The sequence below is a fragment of the Desmodus rotundus genome, chromosome 12 (assembly GCF_022682495.2).
Source record: "Desmodus rotundus isolate HL8 chromosome 12, HLdesRot8A.1, whole genome shotgun sequence".
Classification (NCBI taxonomy): domain Eukaryota; kingdom Metazoa; phylum Chordata; class Mammalia; order Chiroptera; family Phyllostomidae; genus Desmodus; species Desmodus rotundus.
The window spans coordinates 79,308,044-79,334,287 of NC_071398.1; the positions used below are offsets into that span (position 1 = coordinate 79,308,044).

At 58.8% G+C, this 26,244-nt stretch overlaps 2 protein-coding genes across 4 annotated transcripts; one reads left to right on the forward strand and one right to left on the reverse strand.

Annotated features, from left to right (window-relative positions):
- Nucleotides 1–62: 62 nt before the first annotated feature.
- DCST2 (DC-STAMP domain containing 2) lies at nt 63–6,991 on the forward strand. The gene is made up of 14 exons (XM_024572259.4): nt 63–421; nt 584–754; nt 1,038–1,139; nt 1,384–1,581; nt 1,907–1,972; nt 2,453–2,666; nt 2,835–2,992; nt 3,661–3,825; nt 4,672–4,839; nt 4,973–5,073; nt 5,715–5,845; nt 6,179–6,306; nt 6,658–6,751; nt 6,847–6,991. The coding sequence occupies exons 1-14, from the start codon at nt 154–156 to the stop codon at nt 6,989–6,991; spliced, it is 2,109 nt and encodes a 702-aa protein (XP_024428027.3). The 5' UTR covers nt 63–153.
- Nucleotides 6,992–9,912: 2,921 nt separating this feature from the next.
- Nucleotides 9,913–25,710, reverse strand: ZBTB7B (zinc finger and BTB domain containing 7B). 3 transcript variants are annotated; one of them, XM_053915158.1, is made up of 4 exons: nt 25,683–25,710; nt 25,412–25,510; nt 12,542–13,707; nt 9,913–12,143 (listed from the first exon to the last, which is right to left on the reverse strand). In XM_053915158.1, exons 1-4 carry the CDS (start codon nt 25,707–25,709, stop codon nt 11,678–11,680), a joined length of 1,758 nt encoding a protein of 585 aa, XP_053771133.1. In that variant the 5' UTR covers nt 25,710; the 3' UTR covers nt 9,913–11,677. The 3 variants fall into 3 exon arrangements, with proteins under 3 accessions (XP_053771133.1, XP_053771134.1, XP_024429431.2); XM_053915159.1 differs by having other exon boundaries at nt 25,666–25,710; XM_024573663.4 differs by lacking the exons at nt 25,412–25,510; nt 25,683–25,710 and adding an exon at nt 19,335–20,020.
- Nucleotides 25,711–26,244: the final 534 nt, after the last annotated feature.

The window sequence follows — 26,244 nt, forward strand, 5'->3', positions numbered from 1 at the left end:
AGATTCAGCTGTCCCTCCCCAGCTGGATTCCAACGTACACACAGTAAAAGCCCCGGAACCTTAGAATACAGTGAGAAATTCCAGGACCCTGTAAGAGCCTTAGAACCTGGTGGGCGTTTCCTGGAGGCAGGCAAACACTTGGTCTCAGCAGCCATGCCCACAGTCCTGAAGGATGCTGTGCACCCCTTGGGAGCAGAGGAGCCGAGCATGACGCGGGCGGTGGTCCGCAGTCTGGGGGGCTTCAGCCTGGGCTTGTCCTTGGCCACAGCCTATGGGCTCCTGGAGCTGCTGGTGGAAGGGCACAGCCCCTGGGGCTGCCTGGTGGGCACGCTGACTTTGGCTGCCTTCCTCAGCCTGGGCATGGGGTTCTCTCGCCAGGTCCGGGTCACTGTCCTCCTGCTGCTGCCCCAGGCCTTTTCCCGTGAGTGCGGGGTCCAATGAGGAGGACAGGTCCTGGGACAGGGGCTGGGGCGGGACGGACCGTGATGGGGGAGGTGGGAGGGAAGTACTCTGAAGGTTTCTGTAAGGGACTTGGATGTGCTCCATGCACAAGGCTGGGGTCCTGATGAAGCTGCCCCCACAGAGCAGGGCCGGACACTGATGCTGGTGGCTGCTTTCGGGTTGGTGCTGCAAGGGCCTTGTGCCAACACCCTGCGCAACTTCACCCGAGCCAGTGAGGCCGTGGCCTGTGGGGCAGAGCTGGCCCTGAACCAGACTGCCGAAATGCTGGAGCGAGCTAAGCAGCCCCTTGTCAGTAAGGTCTCCCATGTCCCCATTGTCCCCTTGCCCTGTGTGCTCTAGGGTCCTCCAGCTTCATTCCTCTCTGCTGGTACTGGGCCCCAACCTCAAAGTGCCCAATTTTAGACCCCCCTCATCCATGCTCTCTGGCCTCCTCCAGTGCCAGGTTAGCTGCCTCCCAGAATAAGCTTCCCACCTCCCAGGGGCAGTCCTCTCTCCATTCCCTACCCCAGGGGCAGCGGGAAGAACCAGCCCCTAGAGGAGGAGACTCCACAGTGCCACCGCCTCTTGCCTCTCAGGTGCCCTGAACAAGATTAAAGCCATTGCCCAAAAGGCCAAAGAGGTGGCTGACCGGGTTCGCAAGTTCTTTCGGTCCATCATGGATGGCGTGAAGCATGTAGGTCAGCACATGAACGTATCTATTTTGGGTAGGGGGGTCAAAATTCACCCCATCTCCCTACCTTCACCCTTCTCCAGGACTTCTTGGGCTCCTCCTGGGTGCTAACTAGTCCCTAATGATACAGCACAGCCTGGCCCCTGACCATAGGCCTCTCCAGCTCTGGGTGCTATCCTGGTGGTCCCTAACCCCTTGGGAAGATGCTGCAGGTCTCTAGCCCTGGGTACCAGCTCCTCAGCTGTCCCCAGCCAGGGCCCTGCGCAATGTGTGGTACTGGCTTCTGCATATCGGAGACGTGTGCAACTCGGAGCTGGGCAACCCTTACTTGAAGTGTGCACGGGTCTTCGATGATGCCAAGGACAGCTGCATGAAGGTCATACCACAAGCCTACCACCTGTGTTACGTGCTCATGCCTTTCAAACTGGGGCTCTGTGGACTTGCCAGTGGTGAGAGAGCCAGGGGCTCGCTGGCAGGATTGGGGGCCAGCAAATGTAGGGGTCAGTTGGGATGGTGGGCCCAGGGGACCAATAGGGGGTGATAAATATGTGGCCAATAAGGATGCTGGCCCAGCATAGGGCAGGGGGAAGACAATGAGAAACCAATGTGGGAAGGTGGGATCATATGGAGAAGCTGAAAAGTTTTGAGGCAAAGGTTTTGAGGCCAGCAGGAAAAGCAAAAAGGTTGAGAGGGCACTGTGAGAACGAGGACGCTGGAAGTAGGAAAGGCAGGCTGCATCCCTCTGCCCCCTGACACTCAGTCTCTGGTTCTCAGTGGTCCAGGTGTTCTGCATCATCCCCAAGTACATCCAGCCCTTCTTGCGCAAGACCATAGGCACCCGTAAGTGACCCTCCTAAGCCCTGTTACCTGCGGTACCCCTGAGAGTTCTCCCTCCTCATCCTGGTGTGGTGATTGCCAGCTTGGGAGTGCTCCCAGCCCATGGATGAGAAGGCAAGAGTGGGAAAGGTCCGCAGGAGGTTACCTCGGTCGATGTCTGTGCTATACAGATCAGGAAATTGAGACCCAGTCAAGGGGAGGTGCCTCATCAAAGCTTGACTGTAGAGTAGGAGGAGAACCAGGGCCTCCTGCCCTTGGGCAGGTCATTTTGGAGACGGATTGCTGGCTCTGAACACGCAGTGCAATGGCAGAGCTTGTGGAGTCTCTGTCTTTTCCTGAGTCCACTGCAGGTCCGAACGCTGGGAGCTCCTGGCTGGCCTGTGAGCTGTGCGGCTCCTGGGTGTGCTAGTCTCCTCCCCCCGGCGAGGCTCTGTCTCCTCCTAACTGTCCTTGCTCACATCTCTGATGACCTGTTGGCTGCAGCTGTGCAGAAGTTGATTAACCGGGCACGTCAAGAGTTTGAGTTCAACGTGACAGCCACCCACTACTTCTCTGTGGACCTCAATGCCTCTCGGAGCCTGTCCCAGGTTGCCCTGGACCTGCAGGAAGCTGTCAGCATGAAGCTGTACCGTGTCCGAGAGGCCCTGGCTCTGATGGGCTATACCACGCCTCTGCTGCTTGTGTTTCTCTACCTCCAGTGAGGCGCTGGCGGAGTAGGGGGTGGGGGCAGGGAGGCAGGCTGCTGGGGCTAGGTCATCCGCATGGCAGTCCGGGAGGCTGGAGTTTCCGGGTCAGGGGGTGGGGAGGTGGGTGCCCTGTGGGGTCCGGTCATGGGTGCTGAGGAGCCTCACTTGTGCTCCACCAGAGCCCTGTTTTACCGGTACTGTTACCTGAATTGGGACAGTTATGACAACATCTACATCACCAGCCGATTCCTGCGCATGGAGGCTGTCCGCTCCATGGCGGGACTACCCACGGTGCTACCACTCAGTGCCCATGAGGCCAGACAGTACATCCAGCCAGGTGAGGACCTTGAGAACTGGGCTTCCCCCAACCCCACTGCCCTGACCTTAAACCCCACGCACAGGCTGGGCTTGGGGCAGGGCCAGAGTGGAGAGAGAGACAACCCAGAGCTTAAGGCAATTTCAGGCAGGGGGAAGACAGGGCTCTGTCCTTAAGAGCCCTCAGTGTGAAAAGGGGAAGTAGGACCCCCCAGAGCATGCAGACAGAGAAGGGGCAGAAGATGCTTCTGGGATTACCTGGATGTCAGGACAGAGGGAAGGAGAGGTGGGGAGCGGATATAGAGGCAGGAAAATGAGGTTGGAAAAGCTTTGGGGGTGGGCAGGAAGTGTGAATGCGGCAATATGGAGGAGATGCAGCTTGTCGGGGGCTGTCTGAGGTGGGGGGTCAGGCACGAGGATCAGGGATGCTGCAGGAGAGAGGTTTCCTGGAGCCTGGAGATGGGCCACCAGGCCCAGGTGCAGATGCTAGGCCTCTACCTCTAGCCACAGAGGTCCGGCCCTTGAGCAGTGTTTCCCATCCTGCCTAGGGGCTCCTACAGCTACACACCTTCCGGATGAGCACACAGGTCCCGGCTTGATCAAGGGCAGGAAAGAGACCCCTTCAGGGTCTGGGCTCTGCTGGGTGAGAGAATTGGGGAGCATCCTCCTGACCAGTCTTTCCCCACCCAGGCTCCATTTTCATGTCCCGGTGGGAGAAGATTTTTTACCTCCTGGCAATCTTCCACCTTATTCGGCACCTCCTCCTCGTGCTGCTCCTGGTCTTCCTGGACTATGCCGTCTTCTGGGTGCTGGACCTGGTCCGGCACCAGCTGCAGGGGGAGATCGTGGCCCGCAGTGAGCACCTAAACCTCCCCACCCCACTGCAGCCCGCCTGGCCTGCTCCTGCATCCTTCTACCTTCCCAATCCTGGAGGTTTGCCTGAATGTCCCCACCCCTAATCCATGTCACTGTTACTTACCAGCCTCTGACTTTACCCTTCTTCCAACACTAGCCTCTGCCCAGTAAGCCCGATGTCCAGATCAAGGCCCCACTGTAATAGAGAAGTTAAAGTTACATGCTCTAGAGTCGGATGGCCTGAGTTCAAATCCCAGCTCTGCCCTTTACCACATCGTGACCTCCAGCAAGTTGTTTAACTTCTCAGAGCCTCAGCTTCTTCATCTGAGCAGTAGCATAATGATGGCAGCAACTGCTCTCGCTCACTAAAAGGAGTAAACGAGACCAAATGTGTTGACTGCCCGGCAGGCCATTGACTGAGTGTGCTGAAAACCACGGAATACAATGAATTTAATCCTGTGTACTAGAGGACCAATAGAAAAAGTAAAAACCACCCCATCAATAAAGCACTTAGTGTGTGCCTGACACATAGTCAGTGTTTAACAAATGTTTTAAATCAAATGCTTCTGGGCAGTTGTGGAGGTGGGGGATGGACTCAACTGACCATTAAGGCAATCTCAGATCTGGCGGCCTGGGCAGGCCGACCAGGCGCCAGTCCACCCAGCTCTGCCCCATGGAACCAGTCCCAGGTGCTGGGTGTGCCAAAGGCCACTCACCTGTGGAGGGCATTAAGCCATCGCTCAGACCTGTACTGCTCCACTCTCCATCCCCCAGAAGGTGTGGCCTTTCCTGTCCGGTGGAGTGGGCAGCTGCCACAGTGTACCTCACACAGTGTCTTTGTGCCAGGCCCTGTGCTAGTGTCCATAACCGTGGAAGGCAATGGTTACGCTGGGAAGATTTATCGTGACCTGGTATCGGCATTTGATGTCCTGCAGCAAGGCAACGTCACAATCTTGTCCCGGCGCTGTCTCCTGCGTCCCTCAGAGCCCAACACCACTGGTTATGTACTCATTGGTAACAGTCACACCCCTGAGGGCCCTGGGGAGGTAGACCCCACTCAGGGTGTAAGGGGAGCAGGCTGGTGAGGGTGTATGCGGTTGGCACCTGTGCCCGCTAGCAGTGGCTGCTGAGCCTACTGTGCCCCCAGGCATCATGTACGGCCTGTGCTTCTTCATCACCCTGTTCGGAAACTATGTCAGTCGGCTGCGGCGGGTCATCTGTGCTTCCTACTATCCATCCCGGGAGCAGGTGAGAGACCCACAGCCAGTCCCTGCCCCCTCCTCAGGAGGCTGAGCTCATGGCTGTCTGTTTTGATTTTGGGGAGCTTTGAGTCTCCTCTGGTTGAACACCAAAGCAAATTACCCAGACTGAAGCTCTCCAGATGCTAGATGGGGCTGTGATAAATAGAGCCTCTGGGGACAGAGCTGCCTCCACTGCGAGCGAAGTATTGTTGAAGCCATGGGGGAAGGGACCTGGTGGCATGTTGAGGTGTGCGTGGAAACTCGCTGTTTGCTCACTCGTTTACAAACCCCTTCCTGAGCACGACTGCAGGCCAGTCCCTGTGCTGGCCTCGAGGGTGCGAGGGTGAGCCAGACACAGTCAGGAGCTCTCAGTCTCCCGCAGGCCAGATAGGCTCTTAAGAAGACATTACAAGTAAACAAGTGTTTTTATTAAGGAATGAATGAAGCGCTATGGAAACCCAGAGCAGGGAATGGGTAACCACCTAGGGGGGTCTGGAAGGCTTCCCAGAGAAGGGGCTTCTGAGCCAAGCCCAGAGGGACTCAGGAGTTGGACAGAAGGCAAAGACAGGGAGGGGGATGGGTTCAGAGGGCATGTTGGGCAGATGAAACAGCATAAAGGGGACCCTACCCCGGTCTGCCCTCCACAAGGCGAGGATCTCCTACCTCTACAACGTCCTGCTGAGCCGCCGGACCAGCCTGCTGGCTAACCTGCACCGGACGGTGAGGCGGCGGGCAGCTGACCAGGGCCGCGTGAGTGTCCTCCATGTCCTAGCCAGACGGTGAGCCCACTGTCCTTCCTTATAGGAGTGGGGCAAGAGGGGACAGAAAAGAGCCAGAAGTCAGAATGGATCACCGTCCTTCCTAAGTGTCCAGGGGTTTGGGTGAAGAGGAGGCCCACTCCATGCCGTTCTCGCACGGAGAGGGATGACTTTTCTTAGAGGTGGGGAAGGATGGAGGGAGGGAGACAGGAAACTGGGAGGTTGTTGCTCCCATCAGAGGGACAAACGTTAGACTGCAGGAAGGCCTACCCTTGGTTTAGAGGTAGTGCTGGAGAGGTGGACAGTTAGGCTGGTTGGGCTGGCCCGCTGAGGGTCTGGCACCCCTCTCCTCAGGTGCTTCTGTCTGGCTCCATTTATCAACCACTTTTGGCAGCACCAGGCCTACTGCCTGGGCTGTGGACAGCCCCAGCACGAGGGGGGCTCAGAGAACTTTGTGTCCTGCAGCACCCCGGCCTGCCGAGGTGAGATTCCTGGGCAGTGTGCCTCTTCCTGCTGGGACTCACTGCCTTTGCATATGACAGTCAACTGTGGTCCTTCATTTAGGGACTTCTCCTATACCTCACCCTTTGTATCCTTCCCTTTATTACTAGGCATGTTCTTCTCATTTACATAGGACCCTCCAGGAGCTCACTCTCTCCCCATGTTTGCCTTAATTCTCCCACGTGTGCACAGTTTATATGCAGGTGGCGTTGCAGCAATTCCTTAGTGTGTACCGCGTGACAAAGATGTACCCCCAGGGGCGGGGTAGGGGAGAAAGCCAGGGAGCACAATGGATGAGGGTGGGTATCCATTGTGCTCCTGGCCCCCTCCAGGTCTCTTCTGCCTCACCTGCTTCCGCCTCCTGGACAATACCTGCTCCGTGTGCGCATCGCCCCTCTCCTACCAGGGAGAACTGGATCTGGAGCTGTGAGTCCCCAGCGAGATGGGGTGGCTGGAGTCTGTGGGGGCAGCCACCCTTCCCCCAGGACCTCTGTGGGCACTGAGATGGGAGGCTTCTCCAGGGACTCCAGTGATGAGGAAGGCCCCCGGCTATGGCTGGCTGCAGCTCGAAGAAAGGGCCCTGGGCAGGAGGAGTTACTGCGGCAACGGCTCCAGGAAGCCCTGAGCAGGACCTTCTCATCGGAGTCCAGCTCTGAGTTCAGGTGAGCAGAGAGTAGGAGCTGGGGCTTGGGAGGCCTCAGCACGTTCTGTCACATTTGCAAAGGGCTCCTTGGGTACCCAGCCCTCTGCTAGAGCTGGAGACAGACATGAAGAGAGGAGAGGGCTGGAGGTTTGCTGAGAGTTTGCTCTGTGTCAGCTCCCCTGCCCTGGAGGAGCCCACTGAATGGGATGGGGGGGTAGATTAGACAGATGAGTGACAACAATGTGGAGTGAGTGCCCCATTCAAGGAGTGAAGCAGGTGCCGGGCAGGACAGAGGAGAGAACAATGAATTTGGAATGGAGGTACGTCAATGAAGGCTTCAGAGAAGAGGTGAATAAAGGTGGGATTAGGGTCAACCTGGTGGTTTTTCAGGCTGAGGGGCAGAGGGGAGCTCTCTTGGCGGGGGCGGGGGGGGGTGCGTTCCAGTCTGGAGAGTGGGAGACACTTAGGAGGAGGGTGTGTGGATGTCTGGGTGGAGGCCTCAGAGAATGTTGAGAGGTGAGGCTGGAAGTCAAAATGGGGGGAGAGGAGAGAAGGCAAGACTTGCCATCTGAAGACCCTTGGTCTGAAAGTGACATGTTCATAATCTGGCTTTTAGGACAAAAAGCTGAGAAGGCAGAGAGGAGGCTGTCTTAGTTTAGGAGTAGTCAGTGGTGGCCTCAGGACCCAGGTGCTGAGAGTGACTGGGAATTTATGCTTGGGGCGGGGCAGGTGCTAGGCCGAGAGAAGGGCCGGGTCTGGGCAGGAGGAGAGGCCCCGTTCAAGACCTTGAAGTATGTTAGGGAAATCAACTGGAGATGCCGGGGACACTGCTGGAAAAGGGCAGGGCGCTGGGGCAGAGGTGTGTTTTGGGGACTGCTGACTTAGAGACTGGAAGGGGAGGACGAGCTCTAGATCATTCTGGCAGAGAACATGGCAGGAGAAGACAAAGGGACAGGGACAGAAGCCCAAGGGATTCAATCTCAAACCAAGAAGAGATAGAGTCTCCAGAATATGAGCGAACTGAGCATATGGAGTGCTGTGAGATGATCAAGCGGGCTGAGGGCTGAAGATCAGCCATTGAATTCGGTGGTTGAGCGACCACTGGAGTGACTGGTGGGAACATTTTCCATGGCACCCGCAAGGCCCAAACCAGATGGTGATGGTGTGAGGGGTGACTGGTATGGAAGAAGGCCTGGAGACAGAAACAGTGTTCAAGGCTCTACATCATTGTTGTAAAAAGTTTGAGAATATTTTTTAAAGATCATTGCATTTAAAAAAGAAACCTTGATGGTGAAGAGGGGGTAGTTAGCTTCACAAGGCAAGGGAGTAGCTTAAAGGGGACCCAGAACTAAAGGACTTTTCTTTATCCAAGGATAGGGAGACCTGAGTATTTAGGTGAAAAAGAGAACATTGGAGAGGGCTCCTGGGAAGATGGGAACAGGAGTCAGGTGGACAGGATAGCCTTGGATAGGGTGTGCTTGCCCCGGGCAGTGGGGAGAGGTGTGTTCCTCTGAGCAGAGTGAAGTAAGCTCCGGTCTGGCAGCCTCAATTTTCTCCGGGGAGTAGGAGGCAAGGGCGTCTGCTGAGAGAACAAAGCAGGGTTTGGGAGTGGAATAGAGGTTTCAAGGTGGTGGAAAGTGAAATACCTGCTTTGGGGAGTGTGCAAAGAAGCCGAGAGGGCAAGATTAAAGGATTTCCAGATAGCGTTAAAGGCCTAGATGATGCTGAAAACCATAACCTGTGATGACTGAGTGGTGTGCCTGGCTGTGCGTCTTTCTCAGGCAAACATGATAGGTATGTACAGGATTCAAGGGTTGGAGGCTTTTTCTTGGAGGGTCAGGGGAAGGACACACGGTGAGAGAATTGAGATATCTTCAGTGAGAGTGTCTGAGATGACTGGCCTTGGGGAAGAGAAGGGCCTGAGACTCGGAGGGAGTCCAGGGTCTACCTCAGGATGTGTTAGAGCAGGGGCAGGGGCCAGGAGGGACGGAGAGAATGAGCCACAGCTAGGGAAGAAATATGGAATAATTCCAGTGAGTGGCCAAAGTTGAGGGGCATGCCCGAATGGAAGTAGAAGTGAAGGTCATTAGGGCAAGGAGGGCAAGGATTGAAAGGCCAGAGTTGGATGAGTCCTCCAATGAGGGGGCTGCTGGGCCACGCGAGCAGCCAGTCTGAGATAGCAACCTGGAAAGGTGTGGCAGTGCATCTGGAGGGCCTGGGGAGACAGCCAAGCCCTAGTGGTGTGGCTGCCATGGCAGCCAGGGGCTTTGCAAAATGCCATTGGCCTGTGGGGCTTGAGAGACAAGCAGCCTCCATTTGGGAGGAATGTCCAGCGGGCACATTCCGTGTGAAGGGGGCTGGGAGTAGCAAGGAGAGGAGAGGTTGCAGGGGAAGACAAGCTTTATTTCTAGAGGCTCCAGAGGGCTCACGGAAGTTAAAAGCTGAGTCGCCAGATGGGGCAGCTTGAGCTTCAGCGGGTCATTACTTGTTCTGCCCTCACCAACATGTGACCTTGGGCAAGTCATTGCCCGCTGGTCTCTTGGCATCAGCCTGAAATCAGATGGCCACAGCCATGGGCTGGTGTGCCTGCGGGGCTGTGAGAGCAGCAGGGGCCGGTGCGTAACAGGAGGCAAATCCGAACAGAAGGGACCGGGGCAGGAATGTACCTGGGAGAATGGAATGCTGGTGACTGACTGGGCCACCCTCTTCCTTGCCTCACTAGTGACCTGGACGAGGAAAGGGGTCCTTGGCTGAAGAAGCACAGACCATAGCCCCCACCTGGCAGGATTCCCAAGCCCTCTTAGCCACAGTGACCACGCCCAAAGTCCTCTGTCCCCAAAGCAGCCCCTCCCCAGCTTTGGAACTCCAGGCCCTGTCTCTCATCTCCTTCTCCTCCTGATCCCTCCCACCTTCCCCAAAATAAAGGAACCAAAGGTGGACAATGTGAATCTTAAATTATTATTATTTCTTCCTGTCGCTTACACCAGAGGTGGGGGGTAGGGGAAAGGAAGAGGGGGGAGTTGCCTCCCCCCCTAAGGCACTGAGTGGAGAAGCCGCAAGGGGGGAGGGGGGAGGCCACATTGTCCTCACTCCATGGGGATAGGCCCCAGGTCTCCCCAACCCTGGGCTCCCCTATCACCTGAAATGCTAAGATGAGGCCCAGGGCAACGCGACCTCCCCCTACCCCAATATATTACATTATCACTTTTTAAATAGATACAGGGACTGGTCCCATTACCCCCTTTCCTGTGACCCCCCCATATTGGGGGTACCTGGGCAGCTGTGCAAATGGGCATGGGGGTACATGGAGGGAGGGAGAGCACCGGGCTCCCTGAATCTGCCCCTTTTAAGGAGGGGGAGGGGCCACCAGGCCAGGGAGGGAAAATAGTGCAAGGCAGAGCCCAGGCTGCAATGAGGGTCCAGCACCCAGCGAGGAAGGGGAGGGGGAGATACCCCTACCCCAGCAGAATTGGGTAGTTCTAAAGCTAGATTTCAACATGACCGACCGAAGAGGCTATGTACAGAAGGGGCCAGATTCGATTTTAGAAGAGGGGATGATTCTCCCTGACCCGAAGGGAGCCTGGCTGGCAAGGTGCTGGGAAAAGGGTTCCCTTCCCACAGCTCCACAGCAGTTTCCCAGTGGCCCAGCAAGAAGTTATTTGCCTTGCCTTAGTAAGGGGGCCCGGCTCGCCAGTGGGTGGTTGAGGTGAGGAAGGCAGAGAAGCGGCCACTGGGGCCGCCAGATGGCGCCGGCTCGCCTGCGCTCCTTGAGGCTCTCCCAACCCCTCACCCGGTCCCACACCCCGCGCTGCGCCAGCCCGGGGGCGGCGTGAGTCAGGGGCGGCAGTGGCTTGCACCTGGGCGGGGAGGAGGTGGGGAGGAGGAGAGGGTAGGACAGCAGCCCGGCCCGCCCTGCCCTCTGGCCCCGGGAGGGAGTGGCGGGAACAAGACATTCCCTGCCTGGGGACGCGGGAGGGGAGGGGAGGGCTGAGGAGAACAGCAGAGCAGCACCCCTAGCTGGGCGGGGCCCCTCCCGCTGCCCCCAGGGGAAGGCGAGCCAATCAAGCCACCCCGCCCCCTTCTTCTCCAGGACCCCATGACTCAGCGTTGGGAGCAGGGCGGAGGGGGACAGGGATGGCTCTTTCCTTACAGGTCCAGTCCCGGGCTCATTCAAGATTCTACCTTGCTTTCCCCCACCTACCCTTCTTTTGCCGCCCCTCTTTGCATAATTCACTGCCAGGAAAAGGGAACAGAAACCAGGAAGGAGGGGTCTCGGAAGGGAGGGGCAGTCCTTCACCCCCTTACACAGCCAAAGCCCCAAGGGGAATGGGGGCAGGGCAAGGCTTTGGTCCCAAGCCCCCCAACCCCTAGAAACCCGCATAGCCGAAGAGGGACCCAACAAATCAGAAATACATTATTGCTTCTACTCCCCAGGCACAGCTGGGGACAAGGGCCCCACCTTTACAATAGAACTCTAAATATGTACATAATATCATCTGGATCACTCCTTGGGAGATCACCCCAATCTGGGGAGCCTTTACCCCAAAACCTTCTCAGCTTGGAACTGGAATGAGGGTTCTGGGGAGAAGGGGCTGATTTCTGACGCCAGGGAGGCTCAGGGCTCTGACCCCACCTCTGTGTCCTGCAGGTCCCCACTGCTTGGCATGGGCGCCTGGCCGGTGCTGTGCCAGCCGGGCCATCATCCCTCTTTAAGAGGACTCCATGGCACCTTCAGCCGGAGGAGTTGTAGGCGCCCCCTCCTCCTCATCCTCATCAGGGGGCCCTGGGGTGGAGGCCGGTTGCCCAGTGGGAGCCGACTGCTCCCAGATTCGAGCCAGAGAGAGGCGTAAAGTGTCCAAGTGGCCATTGGAGAGGTCGAGACCAGCGGGGGAAGGGGTGGTGGCAGAGGGCGGTGGGTAGTGGGGTGGTGCATCGTCTTTGCGGCGGCGCCTGGTGCGCACCTCCAGGCAGTTCTGGCCCTTGAGGTGGCGCTGCAGGTGGTCCTCCTTGGCGAAAGCCTTGTGGCACAGGTGGCACTCATAGGGCCGGTCCCCTGTGTGCAGGTGCATGTGGTTCTTGAGGTCATAGCTGTGCAGGAAGCGGGCTGGGCAGTGCGGGCACGAGTAGGGGCGCTCTCCAGTGTGCTTCCGCATGTGTATCTTCAGCTTGTCATTCCTGGCACACGCAGGGGTAAGGGGCGAGAGGGATGTTCAGAATGGGGTCCTTGGCTCATCCTGGCCAGATTCCCAGCCTTGTCCCACTGCCATCCTCCACATTTGTCTCCCCGTTACTGCCCCAGAACACCCTTGCTGATTTGTCCTCAGTTTAGCTGGGCCCAGCCACCACCCACTCTGTCTCCAGCACAGCCTTCTTACCCACTTTCATGCCTCAGACCCACCCCTCTTGACTCCTTTTCTCCTGGTCTTCCTGTCCTGATCTCTCTCCTCACTCTGGTAACCCATACCCCACCAGACCCTTCAGGACCACCCACCTCCCCACCTCAGGTCTCCTAACTCCTCTCTCCACCTCCCATGACGTGTCCCCTGCTGGGCCTGTTCCCCACTAGTGCTTACCGGGTAAAGCGGACACCGCAGACCTCACAGGCAAAGGGCTTCTCGCCCGTATGGGTCCTCATGTGGCGTGGCAGTTTGCCTGCCCCGTGGATGATCTTGTGGCAGACGGGGCACTCCTGGGGCATCTGGGAGCGGCGTTTGCGCACCAGTTTGTCTTGGCCGTCCAGGCCTGGTGCCAGGGCATCCTGGTGCAGGGAACTTAGGTAGGCCATCAAGTCAGGATCGATGGCATCCTCATCTGAGCCCAGCTCCTCTGGGGACAGCGGGGGCCCGCTGACCTGCGGCAGCCTGTAGGCTGGGGGGTATACCAACTCCTCCTCCTCTTCCTCACCTTCATAGGGCTCATAGCTCAGGGACCCCTCATCAGGGGGTGAGGCATTCCCTGTGGGAGGGCTGTAGCTGTCTCCCAGCCCACTGCTGCCCACTCTGCCTGCCACCTCCTCCTCCTCGTAGGCTAACGGATGGGTGGGTACTGCGGGCACTTCAGGTACTAGGTGGTTTGCCCGGGCCACCTTGGTCTGCAGGAAAGCTTTTCGGGGCTTGCGGCTACGGCGGGCAACAGGCCGAGGTGGTGCTGGTGGTGGTGGTGGCGGCGGCGGCGGTGGGAGGGGTGCCTGTGGAGGGCTGTCTTCACCGTTGGAAACTCCCGAGGCTGTGGCAGTGGCAAAGGCCTCCAGGTACTGGCGGGCTCGCTCACAGTCATCCTCGTCAGGGCTAGGAGCTTCTAGCCCGCTGCCCTGCAAGATCTCCATGCAAGCGGCAATGACACAGGGGATCTCCAGCAGCTGGGCAGCCTGGAGCACTGCCGGCATGTTGGCGCTGCTGGTGGTCAGTGTAGCTGTATAGGCAAACTCAAGCAGGGCACCCAGAGCCTCTGGCCCCACAAAGTCCAGCTCACACACACCAGCCCCTGCTCCCCCAACAGCTGTCCCGCCCCCAGCCCCCATGACCGCTCCGCCACCACCCTCAGTGAAGAGCTTCTTGAAATAGTGGCTGCAAGCAGCTAGCACGGCCCGGTGGGTGCGGTATTCAAGGCCCTGCGTCCGGATGGTGAGGTCACATAGGTGGCCCAGCTGGCGCTGCTCATTGAGGCAGCTCAGGAGCTCACTGCTGTGATCTGGGAATGGAATCCCAATCAGGTCGTCCTCAGGGCTCCCCATCTTCTCCTGCAGGGTCAAATAGAGGGAGAGGGTGCTCAGCCCTGCAAGGGGGTCCAAGGAAGGAATACCAACATTGGCTAAGGCTTAGGATGCCAGATACTCTTATAAGCCCTTTGCACTCATTTACTCTTCCACAACCCTCTGAAGTAACGATTATCATCCACTTCACAGAACAAAGCTAAGACAGGGGAAGTGATTTTCCAAGTTAAACAGGACAGGCAGAGGGCCCAGAGTTCGTGTTCCTCGCCACTGTCCAGCCTCTGTAAGAGCAGGCACCCTGATTTTCTGGCCCTTGCCTGGAGACTCATCTGCTTCACTTGCCCCATTCCCCATCCCTTGGAAGAAGCACTGGACTGGGAGAGAGGATGCCTGGGTCCTCATTCAGGCTTCATGAAGAATTGGCTGAAGGTCTCCGGGTGGCTATGGCAGCCAGCCTCAGCCATCTGAAAAATGGGATAATAGTCTGTGATGGAACCTGTCAGCCCAGAGAGAGGCCAATGAGACTCGTTCACACTGGACCAAGGCTGCTGGAGGCATGTCAGATGCTTTAACTCAAATTATCTCCCTAAAGCGTTTCTCATACCGTAAACGCTGCAGATAGGAGAGGCAGCTTCCCGGCACCCTCTTCCTCCTCCTTCCCCATCTCCATTGCTAAAAATCATCTCTCCTACTATATCCCCCCTTCTAGAGGCCAAAAGGGAAACACAGCTCCCAGCATCCCGTGCCCCCCCCCCACATCCTTCCCTCCCCCATGGGGCCAAGGAGAAGCAGTGCTTTGCTGGGGTGTCGCTGGCGCGGGTGCTTCCTGCCCCCGCACAGATAAGCATCGTCCCCGCCCCTCCCCCACTGCCAATAGGCCAAGTTCCAGTCCCACCCCTTTCCACCTCTGCTGCTACCACCACCACCACCACCACCACCACCACCCCACCTCTCCCTTCCCATTCCTGGCCAGTCAGGCAAGCCTCCCCAACTCCAGAGGACCATCTTCCAACCTCTCTGCTTTCCCCCAAAAGGCATGGCCACAAAGGCAGAGAGCTAGCTGCCAGCAATCCCAAGGCTGGTTAGGGGAACAGGTAGTGGAGGGAGTCTGGCCTGGAGGTGTGAGAGATCTGCTTCAGGTCCTGGCTCTGCTACTAGCTTGCTGAATGAGCTTGGGCAAGTCATTTCCCTTTGTGCTTCAGTCCTCTTAGCTATCCAACAGGGTGGGAGTGGAAGCCCTAAGGGCTCAGCCCTTTAGCCTTGACATTTGGTGAGTCTGGAGCAACTGGGACAGAGTTGGGGCCTGGAAAGAGCTGGGCTCTGCAGTCAGTCAGGCTCGAGTTTGAATCCTCACCCTGTGCTGATTAGCTCTGTGACCTTAAACAAGTGATTTAATCTCTGAACCTCCTTCCTCATCTATAACATGGAATAATTCCAGCTGATTCCTAGGGTGGTAGTGACTAGGTTAAATGAGACCAAGTGTGGCCCAGCGCCTGACCCAGACAGAGTAATGGCTCAGTAAATTTTCTGGCCTTGGAAAGGAGAAACAAGGCCTTGCCTAAGGGCAGATTCCACTGTACTGATGTACTCTGCTGGGAAAACTACTTGGAGACAGGTCTGTCTCCCTCCCTCAAATCACCCCCAGGGAATCAGGTTACTACCAGCTACATGACCTTGGACAAGTCACTTCCTTTTTCCCAAGGAGGTCTGTTTCCTCAGCTGTAATATTAAAGACTGACCTAGATGATTTTTAGGACAAGTCCCACTGACATTTTGTTAGTGTCTCGTATGCCACTCCCAATAGCTGCTCAGCCCTGGTCATCGATGGGTAAAGGCATATTGGGGCGGTGGCGGTGGGGGGGGTGGGTGTTGGTGGAGTTGAGGGCCACACATTTCCTCTTTAGGAAATAAGAACTGCATTGTCTGTGCCTTTCTCCCTGCCTGACACTCTCACGGCGACGCCAAAACTCCTGCACCAAGGCCTTGAGTGAGCAGCACCCATGTATCTATCCTGGCTTGTAAGCCATACCTAAGTACCCTTAGAATAGCCCCTACCCGTTCCCACCTTAAGTCCCCAAATCACTTCTCTCCCTGGCCGCCAAGCAATGTGGGAGCTCTCCCAGCTCCCTTTGGTTCTCCTGCATGTACATTACAAATAGTTCAAGTGGTAAATGGCTCCTGGACTCTGGGACAAATAAAAACCCAGTGGGCAGCAGCAGCAATGGCCACTTAAGCAGTAGTGGGCACCCTCCTGGGCCCAAGCAGATGCTGTCCCTCCAAAGGGGGATGGGTGGGGCTGTCCTTACTGTCCATTGGCCAGGAGCTGGACACCGAAGGCACGTGGCTCACCCCATCCCTCTCCCTTCTTCCCTCCCCACCCCACCCATTCCTGTTGCTAAGCCCGCCTTTCTCCCACCTCAGGGCCGATCTCCATGGCAACTTGTTGTGGCAGGGGCCCTGAGTGGCTGACTCTGCTGTCAGGTCAGAGACTCAGGCTGGTTCACCACACAACTCACAAGGGCTTGGGCAAGGGTGGGTATTTAACCCCTTAGGTCCAACTCCAATGACCATGGCCACCAGGTAGCAGTGAAAAAGGGGAGAGGCAGAGGACACATGTGGGAAGGGCGGGTATTCGTACAGTTCTCTAGCTTCTGGGAAACTCCCCCAGCCCTAACCCAGGGCTCTGGCACCCATGCCAACTTAGGTGCCACCTGGAACTATACTGGTGCCAACCAGGCCAAGGGGGCACTCCTAGCCCCATCATCTGGAAGGGGTGGGTGGGGTGGAGGCCTCCCCCTTCTTTCTGCCAGGGTGGGGCACTAGTGCCAGGACGCCCACCCCACCTTGGGCACCCTTCCCACCTCTGCATCCCAGAGGGCCCAGCCCCCTGACGCCCCATGAGGGCGGCCCATCCCCACCCAGCCTGGCATGCCCCCTCTTGCTAAGACCTTGTGGGCATGGGTGTGTGTGGTGGTTGGGGGGGGCAGCTATGCCAGGGCACCAGGCAAGGTCTGTTTGGTCTGTTTGCCTGGTAGGGGGAAGAATGGGGGGGGGGGCGGGGGCCCCGCCCCATCACCCCCCCTTCCCGCCACCCCCCCAGGCTCCCCTCACTGTCAGGCCTGCTCGACCGGCCAAGCCAGTGGGCAGCTCTCTTGAAACTGGGCCCTGAGTCAAGCCTGCCCCGTCATTGGTTGGTAGCGGGAGGACTTTGGGATGAGGAAGGTGGGATGAAGCGAAGGTGGGAGCCCCTGTCAACTACCCCCCAGTGCCCAACGCCGCCTGCCAGGGTGAATCCACCACAGAGAACCAAAAGGTACTGGCCCTAGCTTGACAAGGAAAAGGAGGCCAGAACTCTTTCCAGGGCTGACCTCAGGCAGTGTCCAGTGCAGGGGGCACCAAGGCCAACACTGCCAGCTTGAGTCAGCTGAAGAGCAGGGATAGGAGGCCCCGAACAGGGCAGCTGAGTAAAGCTGGCCCCCCTTCCCTACACCCTGGGGATTAGGGGAGTGAGGCTTAGTGTGGGGGGCAGCAGGCGGAACCAGGATTAGCAGTGGAGAAAATAGATATGGGCCTGAGACACAGGCACACCGAGCCCCCCCCCCCCCCGCCCCGCAGCCTCCAAGGCACCCCCACCACCAGGCTCTGCCAGGGAGCCTGAGAATAGCTTGGCCAGGCTTCTCCAGGTGCAGCAGCTTGGGGTGAGGGAGCATGAGGACCAGGCTGTGACATCCTCCGGTCAGGGGTGATGGAGAGACCTGGGGCTCTTCCTGGTGCCATGGCACCTTGGCCAGTCACCCCTCCCCCTTACTTCTTTCTCCATGCTATCCCTCCACTCCCACCCCAACTCTAGCCTCAGGTTCTCTTCCTGTTTTTTTGGAGCTACATTTGCACGAAGGCAGAGCTTTGGCCTGTGACTGGATCAGAGGGCTGGGGAAACAGGACAGACGGTCCAAAGTCCTCAGGGACCCAGGAACCCTAGTTCCCCAGCCTTTCCCACCCCTCAGGGCCTCTGGGACCCAGGGGCTGAAGCCATCTGGACTGCCTAGTTGGGAAGGCAGAGTGAAGGGCTGAGGTGACTGCCCTGGTGTGTTGGAAGGGCTTCTCAGGAGAGACACTCTGCCTAGGGATGACCAAGGCAGTTACAGAGCCCTCCTCTCCCCATCCTAGCCCCTCCAAAGTGAGTGCATGACTTCCCCATCCCCCATATGCCGCTTCCCCCTCCTAACCTCACCACCCCCAGCACTCACACTTCCTGGGGGCCTAGGCGGGGAAGAGAGACCGCAAGCCACGAAGGGGGAAGGAGGCAAGGGGAGCTGGCTGCTTCCCGGTGCCGTGGGGGTTAAGCCTCTCCTGCCTCAAAATCCCCAATTCCTGGTGCTTCAACTCCTGACATGAGGGAGACCTCAGCGTTTCCCCACATTTTCTTTTCCGTGACACCAGCCCTGGCCCTCAGCCTCTCAGCCTGCATCAGGGAACTATGATGGAGATAAAAGATGGCGGAAGAGGGAATGGGGGCACCTTTGTTTTCCAGCCTTCTCCCCTTTATCTCGGGGGACCCCTGACCATCAACCATTCTCCACTCTTGGTCCCTTTTCTTGGCTTCCTCTTCTGTCCCCTCAGTGCCTTCTCTGACCCTTGTCCCCTCTCCGCCACTCATGCTCAGCTTGCCTTCCTTTGGCCGTTGCCTGGCTCCTGCCTCCTCTACCACATCTGTGTCGGGAGTCCTCCTAGAAACCATCTCTGCCTCTCCTTTTCCCTTTCGGTTCTCTCTTTCAGGTCTCTCCCACCTTCTCTAGTTTGCCCTACTCCAAGGATATTTGCTTTTCTTCCCAGTCAGGCTCAGTATAGAGAGGGGCAGAGGAATTAAATCAAGGAGCTTGGCTTGCCGTCTCCGAGGCCTGGCCTTGCCATGGGATGGCCGCATCTAGGGCACCTGTGCCTCCCTTCTGGATGAAGCACAGGACCAAAATTTGGGGGCCAGTCAAGGAGGATGGGTGGAGGGGTACAGTGAAAGCGGATGTGTGGGGTGGGGTGGGGAGGACAACCTAGGCCTCCCTGCCCGTCAGAGTTTCCAGCCCTGAAGCTGCTGGACTTTCCCCAGAAGGTGCCCACCCTGAGCCAGGCAACGGTGCACTTGGACAGACCCCGGCCATCAGGGATCCCAGCAGGGTCCGCCTGGGAGTGCCAGCTCCTCTTACGGCCTGAGGAGATGGCACAAGGTGCCAGGGTCTGCCCTGTGCCCACCCCCTCCCCCCAGCCTAGTGTCTCTGGCTGGGTAACTGAGCCGGCTGGTAACCCCACACCCGCCAAGCCGACAGCAGAAACCTGAGCCCCCCAGCCCCAGAGGACACCCCAGCTCGATCCCCGGAGCCCGGCTCCCTGCCAGCCTGTCCAACCTCCTGTCCTGGCCCAGCAATCCCGTAGCTCCTACAGGCCCCTTCTTCTGCTCTCCTGTCCTCTTGGGTCTGTCCCTAAGACGCTGAAGCTTCCCCATACTCCACCTCCTCAGAACCTCAGCTCCCTAAACTCCCCAGGGAAGTTTGGACACCCTCTTCTTAGCCTATTTTTCAGTCCCTCTCTGACCCTTGTCCAATTCTAGGCCTCCAAGCCTCCCCTAAGGCCTGATCTCCCAAGGCAGAGCAAAGCCTACTCACCTGAACGCCGAGGGGCCTTGCCGGCAACCAACTCCTCTTGGCCCCTGGGGGGAGCAGCTTGGGAGGGGTGAAGGAGGGCCAGGCTGGGGGGTAGGTAGGGTGGCTGTTCCCCGCTCCAGCTCCCTCCTTCAAAGGGGCCGCCCACGACCTGGTCCAGCCCCTCCCCCCTACAGCCTTAACCCTCTGGGTGCTATCCCCCTCCCCCCAGCTTGGAGGGAGGGGTTACCAGAGGGCTGGTAGCGTGGGAGAAGGCCTAGAGTCTCTGCCTGTGGTGCCCGAAGGCCTAGAGTCTCTGCCTGTGGTGCCCGAAGCCCCAGCTGTACCTACCCCCGCCTGTCCTTAGTCCTAAAAGGGGAAAAAGGTGAGCAGGAGGAAAGGTAGGAGCTAGGACAGTCCAGGAGGACAGAGGTGAGGAGGAGCAATGGGAGAGGCTGCTGGAGGTGGGACTGGGGAGAAGGAAGAAGGGAGGGGAGGGGACAGAAGGCGGCAGTGGCCAGAAGAGGGAGGAGGGGAACCTTGGACAGTCAGTGCCAAGGGTGACAGGTGCCCAGGTCCCAGCCCCTCAGGGCATGTGGTGTGATAGGGGACCACAAGGAGGCCCTCCAGACCCCAGTAGGCCTCTCAGCCCCCTTGGGAGCTGGCCGAATTCTCCCCACCCTATACTGGGCTGGGGCCCTTAGGGGCTGGGCAAGGCAGCACCCCGCCCTCCCCATGCCTCACCCCAAACCCACTCACATACCACAGTTCTTTGCTCTGGCGCCAGCCCCTGCCAACCAGGCCAGGGGGCAGCACTTGTGCCAGCCCCCGATGGCCAAGGGGCTCAGGGGGACAGAACTGGCCTGAGGGGGGTGGGCAGATGGGGGGAGTTGTGGGCACCGAAAGAGGAAGAAGCTGAGAGGGGGCATCTGCTGGGAAGCACGCCTAGCCCCACCCCTTGCGCAAGCAAGCTGCTGCCACCCTGGCCGGTTGGGTGGGACCCGCCTGGGCCTGAGGGGCAACTCAGGAGGGCTCTGAGCCCAGAGATGGGTGGGCCACAAAGTCCCACTTCGACAACTTCAGGGGGCTCTTATTCCTGGAGTGGGTGGTACCCTAGTGTCCCCCAAACCCTAGGCCATCCCAAATCCTGCTGGTCTGGGAGAAACCACAGAAATGCCCCCCGAAATGTCCCTTCCCCTTTCCCCCCAACAGCTGCTGGCTCAATGCCGCTGGCCTGCTGCCCCTCACCAGCTCCCGTCCCGGTTGGCACCTACCCACCAGGATGCTGGCAGTCGTGCCCTCTCTCCCTCCTACCCCCCTGCTCCCAGTGCCCCATGCCAACTGTGGGCCTGGGGTGGGGGAGGGTCACCCCTGTGCTTTGGTGCCAGCCAGGCGGGCCTAGGCCCCTAGGTCCTACAGATAAGGCCCAAGACCCTGTTCTCAAGCCATCTCCTCCAGAGGCAGCACATGGGCCAAGGCCTGTACAAAGACAGCCCAGGGGGCTACGGTCAGCCTCATGAACAGTTGTCGAAGGCTCCACTCCCCGGGGTAGGGCCCAGTGTCTCTCCCTGCCACCAGGCACTAGCCTCCCAGCATTCCCCCTGCCTGAGCATTTTCTTGGGCACCAAGGTCTCTGTGATTCCTGAAAGCCTTAATGCCAGAAGGCTAAGAGGGAGTGGGGTGGGGCTGCTGTCTGCCCTTTGATCCCCATAAAGGAGGGAACCAGCCTAGAGGGCAGGGGACAGGGAAGGAGTCCACGGGGCCCCTCAATTTCACCCCTGCCAGGGGCAGCAGGGCAGGGTGTGGGGATCCCTTGGGTGGGGCCCTAAGGTGACAATGGGTAGCATGTCTCAGCAGGTGAGATGGATGTCAATCATGGGCACCTGGTGTCACAGGGGAATAGGATGACAAGAACCAGGTTGGGGGTGGGGGGGGTGGATGCAGAGGGTACCCATGATCCAATTCATCCCAATCCTGGCTTTTACTCCCTTGCAGAAACATTTCCAGACTTAACCAAATTAAGAGATCAAGGACTACAACTCCCAGTATGCTCTACAATTGCTTTGCATGTACCTTGGGAGTTGTAGTTCCCTTGAGAAGCTGTGTGCTCGCTCTTCCCTTCCCAAAGCCTTACTGATAGGATGGGGAGGGCAGAGCAAAGGATCTGGTCACAAACCTCCAAGGGGATTATATTTAGAAGAGGTAACACGCTAGGAGGCCCATGGTGGGGGGAGAGGACCCCTGCTCCCAGGCAAAGGGGGAGGAAAGGAGGAAGGAAGGAAGAGAGGATGTCTGTTGAAAGGGGCATAAGGGTGGGGAGGAGTAGGGGGGGTGCAGTGGAAACAGGAAGGAAACCAAAGCCAGAGACATGAGGTCTAAAGCAAGGGCCTGGTGGAGTCCCACTCGGAGGCCTGGCAGGGACTGGGAAGGCATTTCCCCTGCCATTCTGGTGGCCTGGGGAAGCATAAGAGGAATTAGTGACGTCAAGTGATAGCAAAATGGTTTGTGTAGGGGGTCACTGGTTCAGTTTGTCTGCTACCAGCCCTTTTTTGTTTGGGGCACCCTAACCCTTGGGTCTGGCACAGGTATTTTCTGGCTGGGGAGTTCTGAAGGCTGGCCTGGTTCTGGGATGCCAGCAGGCAGAGGAAGGGGCTGGGGGAGATCAGGGCCAGGCCTGGAGGGAGTTTGGAGGAGTGAAGTGTGTGTGGGGTCAGGCCCGGGTGTGAAGTCAAGGCATTGTGCTGGCAAATGAGGGCGCTATCCTCCAGGGCGGGGACCATGGCAGCTGGGAGGCTTCATCGAAGAGAGGGCCAAGATGCTCAGGCCACCAACCTTTCACCCACCTCGGGCTGTGGGACAGAATGAAGAGGGCAGTTTTCTGGTCCCCCTGCGGTATTTGCTAAGGGGAGCTTCCCCCTGTGCCAGGGAGCCTGTGAACATTAAAGGTGGGAACTCAGGGCCAGGTGGCAGCTGGGTGCCTTTCCTAAGTGGGAGTGGAGGTCAGAAGTGGGCAGAGGCTCTGCTTTGAGGCCACTGTGCTTGGGCTCCCCAAGACCCTAAGACAGATGCTACAGGCCCCAGCCAAGACCTGAGTCTGGCTGGGTGGTGGGGTCTTTCTCGATCCTCTGAAGCCCTTGATGGTGGATTACAGTAGTCCTAACCCCCGCCCCCCAGCCCCCCAGGCCCGCCTTGGCGCCCGGCCGCCTGTGTGTTGGCAGGACTGGGGGTGGGGGGGGCCGCGAGGCAACTTCAAACTGTCCGGGCAAAACATCAAGTTTACTCACGAGTTTACTCAGCAGAAGGAGGGGGAAGAGGCCAGGGCAGGCACACCCCATGCCAGGGTCCTATCAGTCCCCACCTTCCTCCCTCACCCTCCTCTTCAGTCCTAGGCCAAAACAGGCATAGGCCACAAGGCCTGGTGGCAGAGCAGTCCTAACTCTCAGAAGGTCAGGGAACCAAGCAGGCCAGAGGCAAGAAGCCCTGAAACAGGCCCAGAAGCTTCTATTAGAGGGCAGTGCCCTGCCTGGAGTCCATTCACTACCCATCTTGGGGCCTCAGCCTTGGGCCAGAACTGGGTCTTTCAGCCACCACGAAGGAGGCAGTACCAGGCCAGGTCTCTTCTATCTCAAGAGTCCCCTAGGCAGTGACTTCTGACCCCAAATGCCCAGTCCTTGGCTGTGCCTCAGGCAGCATAATGCCATCTGGGCTGTCAGAGAATCAGAGGGTGCTTCTTTCAGCCTTGGCTTGGAATGGGGGGCTAGCACCCTATCTGACCTACTTCTCTTTCCTCTCCACCTGCTTTCATTCTCTGCTTCTCTCCCCCAGCCTTCACTGTCCCCTCAGGGGCACTCCGTCCCCCATGCCCGCTGGGCCCCTCCCCCATCCTTCCCCAGGGTGCCAAGTGCAAGCACACAAAGGGCCCGATGGTGCATTGTTAGCCCAGCCCCCGCTGCCCGCCGCACCCTCCTGGGGCGGGCACTAGGCCAAGGAGGAGCTGGGGGCCCTGGGTGCCAGGGGGCACCACAGGGAAGGGAGAAGAGGTCAGCACCTGTCCCAGACACTGGGGTGCACACCAGCCAGGCCGAGTAGTGATGAGAGTGCCCCATTAGAGGCAGGCCTTTCTCCATGACACCTGAGCCCAGTGGGCACTGCCTTCTCTCCTCCCCAGAGCCCCTCTGTGCTGGCATTAACCCTTTCCTGACCCTTGCACTAAGGCTGGGGGGTGTGGTTCCCAAGGGAGGGGACAGTGTCTGGGGGTGCCAGTAGGCTGCATCGTGCCCACAGCAACCATGTAACAGAGGCACGCTGGGGAAGCTGGGGTCCCGGGGGCCAGGGACAGGAGGCAGTGACAGAGATTTCTTCTTGTTTCATCAGCTGCTCCAGAGGGAGCCCCCTGTCCTTCTTCCCAGGCACCGCTAAGGAGGAACACTAACTACCTCCCAAGCTCAGTTACAAATATGTCCCTCCCCAGACCAGCACAACACTCCTTGTGCCCACTCTCCCCTCCCAACCTGATGCCCACTCCGTGCCAGCTCTCCCAGCAGTGCCAGGCAGGTACAGGGGTGACCAAACCAGTTGGTGTGTGTGGGGGAGCACAAGGCAACCCCATAATCCTCCAGGCCTCACCCCCACACACATACATCCTCAGGGAACAGAGTTCCCATTCTGGTTTAACCCATCACTGCCCAATCTGGCTACCCTTGCCCCTGATAAACTGCCTCCCTCCTCAAGGAGTAAGTTGGGGGAAGGGGAAATAGCTGCGCTGACTCATTCCCATTCTCAGCTGCAGCTAAGGGTCTCTAAGGCATTAGGGTGGGGGTCAATTCAAGAACGCCCTCCACCTGGCCCGGAAGCCAGGACAGCCTGCTGGTCTCCCCCTCTCTCCAGCACCCACTTCCGGTGTCCCAAACTAGGTCAGCAGTGCTCGTTTCCTGTGGGTCAGCTAGCACCAGCGCCTCTGCCCCTCCCCTGCTCCGGACCCAGGCTCCCCGCCCCCCCCGGGGCGCCCCGAGGTCTCACCACGTCTCAGCCGCCCTTTGATACGTGGGGGTTGTGCGGGCGGGGGGCAGGGGACCCGCCCTCTCTCCAAACACCAGCGGGGCCGGGGCGCCTGGGCAGGCACGTGTCCGGGCACAACCCGCTGCCCACGCCGCTCCCCCACTCCCGCCAACACCCCCCCCTCTAGCCGGGACACGTCGCTTGCTGACTTGGGGTGGGGTGAGAGGAAAGAAAACTGGAATTGGAAAGCAGCGCCCCCCACTCCTTTGAATGGCAGCCCTCTCCCAGCAGCGCTTACAGTAGGCTCTACAACACAGTAGCGACCCCCATTCTGGGTAGGGGCAGGTGCGCCGGAGTCGGTAGGGGTGCGAGTGGCAGGCAGAATCCTTCCTAGTAACCCACCCTCACCCTTGGGTTCTAGGACATGAGCTGGCTTTGAAAAGGAGGCGGCGGGACTAGAGCCTGAGGAAGGGAGTGGAATTGAGGGACGGCGGAGAGAGGGGTTGTTCTCTGTCGCTCAGAGGTTGTCGCTGAGCCCCACTACCGGAGTGAGCGCGGCTCTGGAAGCGCAAGAAACCGAATAGTCTAGCTGGTAACTTTCCCCCCGGCCGCGGCTCCTCCTGCGCTCCCCCCACCCCCATTGAAACTGGCTTGGGTCCAACCCACAGCGCCAGGGGGCGCGGGGGGGCGGGGGAGCGCGTTGTCCTAGTTAGAGTCCGACAGCGTTTCCATTTCCTCAACTCAGTGGGGTCGGGGGTCTACCCCTAAAGTCACGAAGGAGAACTGGGGGAGCGCTCAGCGCGCCTGGCCCTCTCGGCATCGCGGAGCCGCCAGTCTGCTAGATCCATGAAGTGCAGAGAAAGTTTCTGGGGACCCTCCGCCCCAGGTTGGGAGCGGCCGCAGTTCCTTCTCTACCTTTCCTCCCAGTTAAAATCAATTCCAAAGAACTGGGATATTGGAAAGGCACTGGGAAGGGGAGTGGTGGGAACCTAGTCGCATGCATGTGTGTGTGGGGGTCCTACTTACAGGACGGACGAAGGGCACTGCGGTACTCTGGAGTCTTGGGGGACCCGAGGCAGGAGACAAAAGTGGGGTACACTTACCTCTCCGCCGTTGGGTCCGCTGGCTGGAGCTGCTGAGGCACAGTGTGTGGGGAGAAGCTTGTCCCCCGCAGGCCGGGGGCTTGGGGCCCTGCTCCGGTCCTGGTCAGAAGGCCGCGGTCAGTCGCTCGCCGCTCTCTGCTGGGGGGCTCCTCCTCCGCAGCCCTCTGCCTCCTCCTGCCGCCCGCCCCCCCCTCGGCCGCGAGAACCGTACATTCACCTGGCTCCCACCCCCGCCCCCTCAGGGCCCGCCTCACCTGTCCTGCTGTCTCACCTGTCCTCCTGCTTGCTTTCCCCCCATCCCTCCCTCCCTCCCCCGCCCCCTGCCACCCCCCAAACTCCCCCCTCAACCCTTAGCAACACCCTCTGTCACTTCCTGGTTTTTCACCCGCCCCCCAGGCCCCCTCCCTCCACCCAATAAGGAATAAACTTCAACCCCTTGGTCCAGCCAGTCCGGCAGGGCGCAGATGGGTCCCTCCCTCCTTTCTCGCTCCCTTCGTCAAGCTCTTACTTTGCTCTCCGAGGCCTTCCTACCCTCCTCTTTCCACTCTTTTTCTCTCTCTCTTTCTCCCTTCACCTGCCGTGGGAGTCCTCCCCCCGTGTCTGTCAGTCTGTCTGTCTTGTCTCTTCTCTCTCCCCTGCTCTTCTCTAGCCCCTATCTCTCTCCTCTAGCCCCCATCTCTCGCAGTCCACCTTAACTCGAGCTCGCCCGGACCCCTATCCAGCCCTCCGCCGCGGCTCCTCCCAGCCGGGCACTCCTCGCCCCGTCTGTCCATTGGCCTTAACACCTGCCATCTCAACTGGGTCCAGCCTTGCGTTCGGCTGGGGCGGGGACG